Source organism: Cyphomyrmex costatus, unplaced genomic scaffold (genome assembly GCF_001594065.2).
Source record: "Cyphomyrmex costatus isolate MS0001 unplaced genomic scaffold, Ccosl1.0 scaffold164, whole genome shotgun sequence".
Taxonomy (NCBI): domain Eukaryota; kingdom Metazoa; phylum Arthropoda; class Insecta; order Hymenoptera; family Formicidae; genus Cyphomyrmex; species Cyphomyrmex costatus.
This window is the reverse complement of record NW_017275653.1, coordinates 973,110-987,345: the sequence shown is the minus strand read 5'-3', so window position 1 is coordinate 987,345 and position 14,236 is coordinate 973,110. Positions and strand designations below refer to the sequence as shown.

General features: G+C 36.9%; 1 protein-coding gene across 1 annotated transcript; it reads left to right on the top strand.

Moving 5' to 3' along the window:
* Positions 1–654: 654 nt before the first annotated feature.
* knk (cytochrome and DOMON domain-containing protein knickkopf) lies at positions 655–12,779 on the top strand. The gene is made up of 9 exons (XM_018537025.1): positions 655–3,290; positions 3,390–3,515; positions 4,037–5,600; positions 5,774–5,945; positions 6,421–6,602; positions 10,358–10,545; positions 10,643–10,751; positions 10,953–11,191; positions 11,330–12,779. The coding sequence occupies exons 1-9, from the start codon at positions 655–657 to the stop codon at positions 12,735–12,737; spliced, it is 6,624 nt and encodes a 2,207-aa protein (XP_018392527.1). The 3' UTR covers positions 12,738–12,779.
* The last annotated feature ends 1,457 nt before the right edge of the window (positions 12,780–14,236 follow it).

Genomic DNA, 14,236 nt, shown 5'->3' with positions numbered 1-14,236 from the left:
TGACTGACTCTGCGACCAACATTCCGTCATATGTTTCTCTCAATCTCCAGAAACCTCGTGTTTTCGAAACATCGCAGTAAACAATTCTGCCGGTCCTGTTAAGAAGTCTGTTCGTCTGTATCGTCAAATACACGATAAGTGATGACAATGCGTTCGCAAAACTATTCTCTTCCATCCAGTAATCGAGCGGGAATTTAAAGAAATATGGAGTTGCGTTCAAAAACTCATCCGATTACGGTGTATAGATGGACAGGAGTGATGTAAACAAGAATTTGATTTGAACAGTGGTTGTAACGTAAATAATTGTAACTGTCATCACTTGGATCTTAGATTACGCAGTGCGTAGCAAAGCGGACGTACCAAGCGAACATTGCGTCGCGGAAAAAGTCACGAAATCGCTGAGAACTGCTAACTCAACGTGGATATTCGAAGCACGAAGTGACGCGCAGATCCGCATCATAACCTACAAGTTTTTGTTGATGATAGACGCTGAGGCGTTTTATGGGTATTACGGCGGGCTAGAAATGTTTTCGTTCGACCGTCGCTCGCCACGTACGCCAAGCAGCGAGAGTTTACAGAACGATTGAACGCGCGGGCGATACCCGCGGAGATGAAAGGCCGAGAGTGCGAGAGAATGTATCATAGGCAGTTAGTATGGAATACGACTCGGAATCCAGCTGCGAGGGCCGTCGTCTGAGGGACTTGGACAATCCGGACGAGTCGGCGCGTTTGACGCCGGCGCGCGAAAGATGCGACGACGCCTCGGCCTCGTGCCACTCGCCGCCGCCGCCGCCGGTCGACCCGTCCAAGTTCAGGTCGCACCTATCCGGCAAGAAGAGCCTCTCCGCGCAGGTAATGGAATATTATCGCAAGTATTCCCGAGATCCGAATTTGGATCAGTATTTCTCGCTACCTGTGTCAAATACTCCACAGGAGGCTATTAAGTATTATTACAGCTTGTACGAATTGAACACCCAAGTGGATACCTCCAGCAGGCAGGGCTGCGTCGGAGAGGAGTACAATTTAAAGCCCTGCGCGCCGAAAGAAAGGCGCAAGTGGATAAGACCCCCGTTGATCGGGCAGTCCTCGAACACGGATCATCCTCTGGATCAGTCCTCGTCCAGGTATATTCAACCATTGACAGATATCCAGACACCATCGCCTGATCTCAAGCGTGTTACACCTGAGACGATACACGAGGAGAGAAACGAGAGTCAGGAGAAGTTTCCAGAGGCGAATGAGAGAAAGCAGTCATCTCCGACCTCCAGTGTAGCATCCTATAAGCCACTGGAGTGGGACAGCGGCGCAGACGTTGGTTACTTTAATTCACACGCTCATAATAAGCAAGACGATAAAAAGTTAAGCACTATAGAACGTATGGCTCTAGCACGAGGATGCTCCGCTGCCTTACGGTTAGACCCAGAGGGTACTACTGAATCCGGAATGCAATCCGGGAAGAACGCGACGACGCAGAGTGGTTCAAAAGCGTCCACGGTTCCTGACGCGAACTCCACGCCATTAATTGGAAATATTTCGGGATCAGAGAGCGAGATAGAGATAACACCTATTGTAAAGAGTCATTTGCCAGGCATTATAACGGGAGATGACATAAAGTCGCAAGAGCGATGCGTTCCAAGTGACTCAGTGCAATTGAAAGCTGTAGTAAGGCCTACCAGATTGGAGATACACGACACGCCCACGTCGGCGTTTAAAGTTCCATTAGCGAAACATTCGACGGTGGAGAAAAGGATTGTAAATAAACGCAAGGAAGTCATTCGTCCATCGAGTTCGCCATTGAAGAAGAGCATCTCGATGAACGTAATATCCCCCCCGTTATCATCAAAATGTTCGTTGAAGAGGAGCCAGAGCGAAGTAAATCTACATGCTAAAGAGAGAAAAACTGTATTTCCTCTAATCTTTAATTCCACGTCCTCCATCTCTACTGTAGTGAATAAACCCGCCACTTGCGACAAGGTGATACAAACAAGTCCTGATGTGTGCACTCAGGAATCCATTGGCGTGCAGGTTTCGGATCTCGAAGAGGCGAAACCGTCGACAGTGGAGAAGGAGCCTAATCTGCAAACGGCGATACATTCTATTTTGAAAAGGTCTAAAGGTACATATAAAGTTAAAAATCCAAGAAAATGCGACGTTTCACGTTCGACAGGCGACGCCGAGGTCAGCGCGGACACGAAGGAGAGCCAGAAACGTCAAAATAGCTCGGACATCTCGCAGAATGCATCCACCTCGGCGACACCGCAACCCGACGAGACGGAAAACGTATCCGGGAGAGCCAATAGTTTCGAGTATTTTCCGGGGCATACATACGCGAACGTTCCAAACGAAAGGGACAGTCGCGTTTCCTCGGACACCGGTAGGTCAAACTCGACATTGCCAAACAGCAGTTCCAGTGTCAACGATAAGCTCTGGGGAGATTCGGACAGCTTGGTTCGAGATCTGGAGAGAAGCGTTAACATCTTGAAGAGTCTCGTCGACGCTAACAAATGCGACAAGCAGGTTAAGAAAAGACTGATACAGCATGTGATTAAGCGACTCGTAACTGCGAAGTATACAGATGACAAGATAGAACATAATTTGGAGGATAACGTTCCCTGGAATCCGGACGATGCCAGGAACAAGGTATACCGGGCCGAACTGCTTCAGGCCCTGACGAACAAGCATAGCACCACTGAGTCCTCGGATGAGTGGAACCTGCAGAAGAAGGACGTGTCCATGCAGAAGTCGATGGGGACTACCAGCGACGTCATAAAGGAAGTCGCGTTAGAGAGTAGTAACAGCGACAAGTTCGACCGACATACAGATCGAACGGAAATGGACGGAAGGAAAGCGCGATTAGGACTGAGAACGGATGACTGTCAGCAGACTAGCAATACACCAACGGATCCCGATAAGAGCGAGAGTTCCGAATGCTTTGTGCCTCAACGTAATCATAAGAACGCTAAGGTAAACGATATATTTTGTTTCAAGGAGAACTGCAAATTACCGCATAGAGAGTCGACCACGACGAACAGTATACCACCAGATCACAACAGGATCTTACTGGACGCCGTCGTGAATAACAGAAGAACGCCAGTCGAGTCCAACAATAACACGGATAATAATACCGACTGGAGATTACCAACGACGTCGTCTGAAAGGCAATTTGAATTGAAGAAGTGCAGCATGTCCGAATCCGGTGATTCCAAGCTCGTTAATTACGCCGAGATGGAGAAAAGGAACCAACTTATTTGGATTACAAACGAGATTAGCCATCTCTGTAATTTAAAAAAGTATGTATTGCTCCTACTGTTTTCTAACTTTTCCGTTTTAGCAAACTCCTTTTTTGTGTACTCTATATTTTTAAATTTGGATTTCACTCGATTTGCTAGATTGCTGGAACAACCCAGGCGATTGGAAAGACCAAAATCCTCACCAAGAAAATCTAAATCGGCTAATCTCAAGTCAAAGCAGACAGCGATACTTAGGCGGGAACAACACGCGGATGCCATGCAGAGGTAACTCATATTTGTTTATAGTATATTGTAATAATTGTATTGTACTAACTAAGCCGATATTTACAGTTGCTTTTTATTTTAAAACCATCTTAACTCTAACTATACACACTTGTTTTTTGTACTCTTGATATACAGATTCAGGTTCCTGAGACCTCATTCATATTTGTTACCGTAACTTCCGTAAAAATGGATATATTTCAATTAATTTTTTTTCAATCTCGATGAAGAATTGATTAAAGAACAAGTCCGTAACACATAAAAATTGATAGAATCAAGAAGTTTTAAGATATATAGATTCAAAGAAAAAAAAAGTTTAGAAACGCGAAAAAAATCTTGATTTAGCAAATTGCGCTGGAACTTCAGTATATATGGCTAGGATTAAGATGCTAATATGACCTTGTAATTGGTTTATGATATCTTAAGATTGTACTTAAAAGTTTTAAATATAAGAACCGAATATTAATATTATAATGTAGTGACTGTAATTTCTACAATTTAACGCAGTTTAATTTCATTTTCAGGAATGTGTCTGATTTGCGGGAAGATTCCGTTAACGAACCATGGTCGTCTCACTGCAATTTGGCGGCGTGTGAAGCCGCTGGCGATAATATGGTCCAGAAGATCATGAAACGCAATAGTTGCACGCAAACCGCCATAGGCGTGACCAGTGCTTATTCTAAGACCGGCGGGGAGATCGTGTCTACCGGCAGAACGCGGAGATCCGCAACGAAGCATCTCACAGTCGGCGTGCAGACGTTATCTCGAGAAACATCATCAACATCGGTGACGGCAGAGTCCGACATATACAATGCGAATCCTCAAAAGCCATGTGCGCATTATCAAAACGGTACCAAGTGCAGAGATCAGTCGTGTCAAACGCACTCCACTTCGATTGTACAACAGACGTGCGCACGATGTAAACAGAGTTCATCCGAAACTGCTTTGATCAGATCACGAAAGGGTCATCCAGAAGACGTACCAGCCGTCTCGCAGCAGACACAAACGAATTATGTGAGCGATAACAGCGCAACAGAGTCGGTTCATCATCGTACGTCGCAAAGTAGCAGCGTCCAGCCAAAACAGAAAGAGACTAAGAATCAAATCAATGCGTCAAAATCAAAATGTAATTGTGCACATAGCGTTTATCCGTCCACAGTTGATAACAAGGGCGGTACGAACATCGTTAAAGCTAAACGGACTGAATATTACAAACGATCATTTACGACATGTCCATTGTGTTTCAAACAAAAGCCTGTTATAGATGTTAATAATACCGTTTGCAGTGTATGTCAAAAGAATCCTTCCTGTACTCACGATAACATTTCAGAGATAGAACAAACCTGTGGAAATGCTTGCGAGTGTGACGTCTCTGCTAATGACGCGGGTAGAAGGATTGTCATTGGAAAATCTCGACAAAACTACAACGCGGAAAGCCAGAATAGAATGCGCGCGCTAAATTACAGCGAACAGAGCGACACGGGAAAGATTTGTAATTGCACAAAAGATTGTGCTACATGCCATAATTCGGGAACCACAGAAACACTGTGCGAATGTTATACGAACGATAAAATCGACAATAATGGCTTGCGCCGTTTTGACTGTTACTTAAAGATAGGAGAGCGTCAACCGCAGGCACAAATTTACTCTGACAGTTCGCAGAATAGCGACGTGAATCAACAACGTAAAGTACAAAGTAACTTAAAATGCAATTGTGGTGAGGCTTGCTCCTGTAGTAATAATCAAGCGAAAGACGTTGTCAAAGGGAAAGCGTGCAAGAGTTACATATCCAAACCAAATTACGTGGACGATACCAGTATTAATGAGACTGAGAGAAATTACAAACATTGCCGCATGTGTGGTGCCATGTATCAAAATACTAAAAAATGTAGTTGTCGTCAAGCGTATCCCAAAGCTGTCGCGTATGAATTATCGTTTACAAAAGCAAATGCCTCGAAAAATGAAATCTCAGATATGCCAAAAGTCTTCAAACAACCGTCAAATATAGCAAAATCTGATGGCTGCCCTTGCGATATTATGAAAAGAAATAACGCCAGCAAGGGTCTTCATCAAACGAGTACATTACAGGTAAAAATTTGATTTATTTTAATAAATGAGATATTTGGATATTAAATTTAATTACTTGAAATAATCTTTATTTACCATGTCAATATTCCGAATTAAAATTATTTAGTTGAAAAAGGATAGATAATGCTGTACATTACACACAGTTTTTATTAATAACATTAAACCTATTTTAGGATTATTTATCTAGGAATAATCCTGAATTTGTGGGCAATGCGGAAACACGCCGACAGTATTTGTCGGAAATATGCCAATTGCGTGAATTGAGAAAAGAAAAGCGAATACAGTTATTGGCGATAGCTAGTATGTCCAACGTTATTAAATCTGCGCCAATACGAAAGCCAACAGGTAAAATTACTTATAAATAGTATTGTTCGTTTTGTCTTTCGGGAGCTGCTCGGAGTCACTCCGAACGAACCCAGTCTACTTGGATGTGATCCATTTAATGCTGCAAAAGCTTCGTTGATCAGTCAGAAGAAAGAATTTTACGAATTGATCAATCAAATGTTTCAAAGTATTTACAGCATGAAATGGATCGCACCCAAGTACGCTGGGTTCATTCAGAACGACCGAAAATAAGTAATTTTATAACTACATACATGTATAGTATACAAATTCACAGAATTATTTCAGCACTAAAGATCTAGCTTGACCATTTAGGATCCTTATTTTCTAATTGTTGTCTAGTCATATAACTGTTTTACAGAAAACTTTGTGTTGCTAATAATTTATATTTTTTTATACTTAAAAAAAATTACAAATTATAGCTCTGATCATTTCAATTTTTGAGCCATTTTAATTTTTCGTAAATATTTTATTGCAGTTTACACGCAGCGAAAGATTACCGATGAGGAGATGAAGGAGAGATCACGTAAACGATATCTCCGACTGAATGAAGTGCGATTTAAACGGCGACAACAAGAACGACAAGAGGAAGCACGTCGGAATAAGCTTATGGCAAAAATCTTTTGCAAGAGACTACAACAAAAAGTATTGAGGGGCCAAGTAGATTTATCTCAAAGTGTTAGCGTTATATCTAATGTGTAGTATTAGCACCTACTTGTAGAATGCTGTTTCATTTTCGTAAATATGAGCGATACATGTCATAAGAGCTATCTCACAGATTTTATCAAAAATTTTTTACTATCATTCTTGTAGCAGGATTAGAATTTACATATTAACAAAATACACTTGTAATACATAACATATTATATAAGAATTTGACAAGAATTTTATTTTATAAAAAAATATTGTCAAATTTTTATTTCAAAAGAAATAATAATTGATAAATTATATTGTACTATTCGTTATTGTTTATTTTAGAAGTTTTTAGAAGAATAAATAAAATATACATATTGCATTTTGCACTTACGAATAAATTAGATATCTGTAAAATTGCCCAAATAAATAATGTAATTTTAAATATACCTAGTGTAATTTTTATAAAATTTTATAAATTTTTCGAATTCATTTTTTAAATGTAAACTTTTTTATTTTTCTATTATCAAATGCTTTTTCAGTTGCATTTTAGATTTAAACAGCTTTATCATAAAACTGTTAATATATATATATATAATAATGATTTACAAGAATGAACTACAAACTTAGATTTTAAGTAATTAAGATGAAAACAAAATAAGCAAATTTTAACAAAATCTAAGAGATAGTTCTTAAAGTTACATGTTAATTTTTAAAAACACCTATTCTTAAGTGAGAAAGTTTTAGAATGTTTTATTTTTTGAAAAAAAAAAAAGAAGATACGTTTCATACTTTAATTGTATTATCTCTAGTAGTTGCGTTAAAATTTGTATTACAATAATGTGTTTTCTTTTTTTTAGTAAAATTGCATAATAAGACTCGGATTTATGACCTATTTATCATTATATCGCATAGTATTACAAATAATGAAAGATCTGATTTGTTTTACGTAACACACAAACGTTACTCGCGTATATCGTTAACTTGACGACATGACTAAATAGTACAAAAGGATATTGAATCTCTCTGTACGTGTTTTGTACACATTATACATATCATAGATACAAAAACATATTCTTTAGAACAATGATCTGTCCGTTTCAATTTCTATTTCTTATAAATGTGAAATTAGATTAATATTAGTATAATTCTTTTGACTTCGTATTTAAATACAAATATAGTCACGATTCTTAGCCATGTTCGACAATAATTGAATTACGTTAAAATTTTTTACACTATGATCTTGTAGCATCAGAAATTGAATTTAGTGAAGTTATACCGTATAGAAACATAGCGGTAATAATTCATATTTATCCGACACACACATATACATGCGCGCACGTGCCACACACACACACACACACACACACACACACAGAGCAATATGTAATATATATTTAATATACACATAGTATAACAAAATATTTTCATTTAGCGAAATTATATCATTGAAACATACCATCGATCATAAAAAATTAATGCTTTAAAATGAATAAGAAACATAATTCAACGTATACGTAGTACCTGAATCTTGTAGTATAGCATTTTTTTATTACATATGAAATAAAACGTGGTAAGAAATTCTTCAAATATATATATATATATTTTTTCAAGGGAAAGAGGAACGCTTTATTCGACCTTTTAAAGCTCATTCTACAATGTCCCCTTTTTGTTTTCTATTTCTTCTTTCTCTCTCTCTCTCTCTCTCTCTCTCTCTCTCTCTCTCTCTCTCTCTCTCTCTTTCTTTCTCCTTTTGTTATTTTTCACATCTCGTCTTTTTACTTTTTATTCCGTTTTTCTATCGCTCGAGATAAAAGTTAATGAACTTCGAAAAGAATAAGAAACACACAATTGTCGATAAAACGGCCGTAAAGAGAGAAAAAAAGTAAAAAATGAAAAACAAAAAAAGAGTACACTGTAGAATAGGCTTAAATATATACATATAAAACTTTATTGACCATATAGAATATATTACGCTTAACGCGACTCAATCTAACGCCTATTGTGCTTACAATAGAAAAAAAATTAAAACAGATTCGAGTGATTTAATCCAGAAATGTGTGAATTCTTTAAACCAGATATTTACTCGATACATTTTCAATTGTTCTTTAATATTGAATTAAAATAACGCGTTTATATAAAGGAGAGGCTTACGAATTAAAACTTCATGCCCGCGAGGGATACTTCTATTTTTTGGATTTTTTGAAACTGTTGTTCACTAAATTCTTCATAATTTTTATTTCATTTCAATAATAAGCGCGAAAAGCGCAACGTAACGCAGCTAAAAGAAACTTTCCGCTTTCTCGACTATTTCGAATGTTTCGAAGAAAATCAGAGAAAAGATTCGCGTATTTTGAATATCGTGAGAGATTTTACGAAGATGTGTGCAATTGCATTTTGTTGTTTTTTGTTTAAGAGAAACCAGTTTTATCGAAGGACTCGCTCAGTCTGTCGTCCTCGCGAACTGGATTCCGGTGAATAACACGATAATGACCGCAACCACGGAACGAATTCGTTCTTCCATTGTCGATTGGTTCCCCGCGTAGCTGTACTTTCTCTCGGGGAATGTGCAGCCGTAGCGGTTGTGCGTGGAACCGCGTCCCACGAAGGCCGATTTGGCTTTCTAGTCGCGTTTCCGCTCGTTTCCGCCGCGAGAGACGACGGGGATCAGCCTGGCGTCCAGTGAATTCACCGTGATACACGCAGTTCTGCACCCTCCGTTATCGCACGTGTAAACGACTGGTAACGACCACGTCGGATCGCTCATCCAAGGATTTAGTCCGACTCGTCCGATTATGATCAATGAATCACCACGATTGTACGTAGTATCCCGATCATCTGTTGATTTCATCAGCTTCTCGCTATTGGCATTCTCGTGGATCCCGATAAGAAGTCAACGACACGCTTTGGAGTACTTGGAAGGAAAATGAAGCGATGGCAGGTGTCGTGAGAAAGAAGGGAACAAGAGCCCTTGTGACACTTCTAGGATGCTTGTTTTTTTCTTACGGTAATTACCGGCAGTATAATTGTGACGCATATTATAGAAAATACGTATTTGTGAAAAAGGAGATCGACTAAGTCTCGGGAAAAAATTGAAATCCGGAGACATATCGCTTTACCCGGCATCGATGTTTCCGACGAATACGGTTCTATGTGCGCGGAAAAATCTGAAATTAAAGCTATTGAATTATTTGGAACAAATTTATTTCAAAATCTTTTTCAAAGAATTATTTTTTACAATTTTTATGAACTTTTATAAACATTTAAATTTGTGAAAAAACATAAGCCAAAAGTAATATTACAATATTAAACAATTATATTTTATTTGTTATCCCTGAGAAAAATTTCATATAAGTATAATTATATATAATTATATATAAAATATGTTATATATATAAAATTTTTGTGGTCTTAGATTGTATACAGATCATAAACATTTGTTACAACTATTATGAAATATTTATTGTATATGTTACAGTAAATGCTATGAAAATATTATACACTTAATGACATTATACCTAATCAAAGTAAAAAAGAATTTATTAAAAATATTTATATTTATCATAAATATTACATAAGATATTTTTAGTCTACGTTTTAATAATATTTTGAATATAAAGCTTTATATATATAATAGTATAAAATATATTTATATAACATTTCAAAAATTAAATAGTAATAAATATTTATTATAAATATTCTGTGCTTTCTGGGTAAATGAATAAATATTTCAAATAATGTTGGCAGCTTATGCACAAGAAGATCATGAGGAAAAATACAAGGGAAAATATCTAGGAAAGTTAAATTCGTATCATCACCAAGTTTCTGGCGATGTCTATGCTGTGGATCAATACACTTTACTGCTGACGTCTTTCAATTACGATGGTAATGGGGCCGATACATTTTTTTGGGCAGGCGCATCAAATAGACCAGGTCCGCAAGGATTTATCGTCCCTGATGAGTGGGGCAAGTAAGCTATATTTCTTTCCATTAATTTAAAAAGAAAAACTAAAAGATTTTAAGATTACGTACAAAATTGCATCTTGAGTATACGCGTGTTCTTTCAGAACAAATATATTGGACCGCTATTTTAACAAGGATTTTACACTGATCTTGCCGGATAATAAAAAAATAACGGACATCAAATGGTTCGCAGTGTACGATTTAGTGAGCCAGGTAATACAAATTTTATGACCGATGTATTAAAATTTCGTGTACAGTATCTATTATTTTATTCAATATTATTAAATATCTAATAGAATACAATAAATAAAAATAATATATATAAGATAAAGTTTTAAGAACGAGGATTTGTTAAGTCCATAGATGGAGTCTGATGATTTGAAATATTTTTAATTAAAAATTCTATAATTATAGAACACCTTCGGCGATGTCTATATTCCGGAAGAGTTTGACCCACCCACGCCTCAAAAAATATCACAACTGTCGAAAAGATCTCACAATGTCTCGTCAGAACCCATTGTGATCCTGGACGCGAAAACTATCAGCATCCCACAATTCACCTACGACGGACAAGGTGTGGACACGTACTTTTGGGTCGGTCTTGGCCCGCAACCATCCAGCAAAGGCCAGAAAGTACCCGATGAATATGGATAGTAAGAGGAATAAAATAAACTTATAAAATGTGCTATTAACGCGAATAAATCAATTTATTTGTAACCTATCATAAATATCTCACAATGTAATTAAAGTTATCGAGAAGTATGTGTAAAAGAATGTATTTCTCTTTCTAGCTTGGATTCTCTTAGGTCATATAATAATGAAGATATCATATTGGAGCTACCAGGCGATAAAACTGTTTTTAACATAGATTGGCTGAGTGTTTACGACGTAAAAACTAAGTCTAATTACGGTTCCGTCATTATACCCAATGGACTCAATGTACCGCCGTCATTGATAAAAGTTCTCAAGCAAACCCAGTCTCTTCCGAATTGCGTCCAGCTGCACAAGCGATATCAGATCGCCTGGGAGATCTTCGGTCCGCAGATCACTATTCAATTATCAGGTCAAGTCGCCAAAGACGAATACATGGCGTTTGGTTTATCCGGTTCCGAGACCTCCAGTCAAATGGAAGGTGCAGATGTGGCTATCGCGTACATGGACGATACACGAGGATACGCTACGGATTACAATATTACAGCAAAGGCGCCATGTGGAAAAGTTTTGGGCCAGTACAAAGGAGTTTGCAGAGACGAGCTTCTCGGTGGTTTAGACAGCAATCAGCTTTACACCGCGGTGAGAGAGGATGACATCAATATTATTACCTACCGACGTACACTTATTTCATCCGATGTCGGAGACAAAGATTTTCCCACGGATAAACCGGCGTACGTGGTGTGGGCCTTGGGCAGGCTCGATAAAACTAATAACGAACCGAGTTTCCATGATGTATATCCAAGAAGCGATGTGATACTCGAGTTGAGTCGTAAGGAGCCCGAGAATACGTGCATCGATTTCACAGAGCATAATCGCAAAATCTTCCCAAGAGAACCTTGGCAAAAAACAGAAATATTCGACAGAAGTGTTAGAACTTTCAAAGCAACCATCGGGCCCTCCGGAGGGAAACGAGGATATCAAGGAATCACAGGTAAATCATCGGTAGGTCTTGCTTGGTATATCGAAGGCGCATTGATACCAGAGTTATATTTACGACGAGGCTTGACGTACAATTTTCGTGTTCACGGTGGAAATAATCCACACAGCGCGGATCTTTATCATCCGTTAATAATAACCGATGAACCTCACGGAGGATATGATACGCTCAGTGATCTTGCGCAAAGTAAGATCAGGGTATTGGCTGGCGTTGAACTGACTAGAAGAGGCCGACCGCGACCGACCGCGGTTGGGCCGCTTTGCTTAAGCAAGCACAACGGTCGAGACAGAAGACTGGATGATAATTTCCCATCATTTAAAAAATTCAACAGAACGCTCGTGCAAGTCTGCGAATCAGGAGAAGGCGGTACTTTAGTAATAAGTCCAAACTCATCATGGCCCGATCTGGTTTATTATCACTCCTTCACGCATCCAAATATGGGCTGGAAGATTCACGTAGTCGATTCTTACACGAAGAACGGTGCAATCATACATAAATTATCATTACTTATTGCAATTGTGACTGTATTTCATAGTCTATTTTTATAAAGTTGAAGATTGTAGCAGAAAAAAATTTTTCTATTACCAAATGTTTTTCTGCAATTTATTTAAATAATTTACGTAAGAATGTGTTAAATTATTTCTATGAATTACTAATTCTTTTGTTTCAACGTGTACATATCGATGATGCATCACAAAAATACTAAGTAAATCATTGTATACGTTGGTTTTATTAAAAAATTAAGAAACTAATTCAATAGTTCATATAAATTTTTCATTCTCTGCAGATGTACAGGATTTAATATATAGGATCAATTTTATATGCTCTCTTTATTTCACTCTCTCTATGTAAAATAAAACATTAACATTTATATTATATTTAAATAATATTAAAAGAAATATTGATTTATATCATGAAAAAAGAAACTAGATAAAAAATATATTTATATAAAAGGATGTTAAACAACCTCAAATTGTTGCAATCATTTTTTTATTTCATATACCATTAATTAGTTCAGTAGGATATCGTGAGCATATAAAAGACAACTTACATTACATTTGCAATGCGTTATATTCATTATCAAACGAGAAAATCGATGTGAGTATATTTCTAATAAGTATTTATATGCTTAAATAAAGTGCCAATTGTAACAATTAAAATCTTTTTTTAAAATCGCTTTACAAAAGTTTTGCTAATACCAATCGTATTGGGATATAAGAAAGTGACGTTTACTTCAACTGTGTATTTATAACGCATATGTTATTAATTTTATATTCTCGCTCATATATTATATAATTATATTATAATAAATCATATCTTATCTCTCTCTCTCATTTTTAAACAAAACATTTGTGATAGCCTCACATGATATAATCACTATGTTCGATAGTGTAAAATTTACAAATTCTTATACAAAACATATTGATAAATCTCGCTGTTTATTTGTATTGATATCTTTTGTGACATATCCGTCATCTTTATGCTCCTAAATAAAGCGCTGAAACACACGAAAAACAAATTTTTCACGTGATCTAGAGTAAAATCTTTTTTTTTAGGCTGATTCCAAATACTATTTGGATACTAAACCAAAGTTTACGTTACGTGTACTATAGATTTTCAGTACAGGCAGTCAATTTTGAAACATCAGCTCTATCAGTTTCTATAATTGTGCATTAATTTTAAGATTACTCTTATATATATATTTATTATCAATATATTATTTTTATAAATCTTTACATTATAGATAATAACAAACAAATTTAAAACGAAACTTAGAAAGACTTAAATTACATATATGAAAAAATAAATTAGTAAGTAAAAGCCTTAATTAAAATTCAGATGTTGACAAATAAATAACTCTTCTACTGTATAATTCTCAGTTATACTCTCCGCAGTTTTGGCGCTAGTTTTACTTTAACATTATAGTTATCGCATCAGGATTTTTATAGATTAGATTAAAAGAAATGACGAATGCGAAGTTAACTTTACTGGCCGGAACTCTTGCATAGCAAAGACGGCGAACTTGTCATTATCACAGAAAAGATGA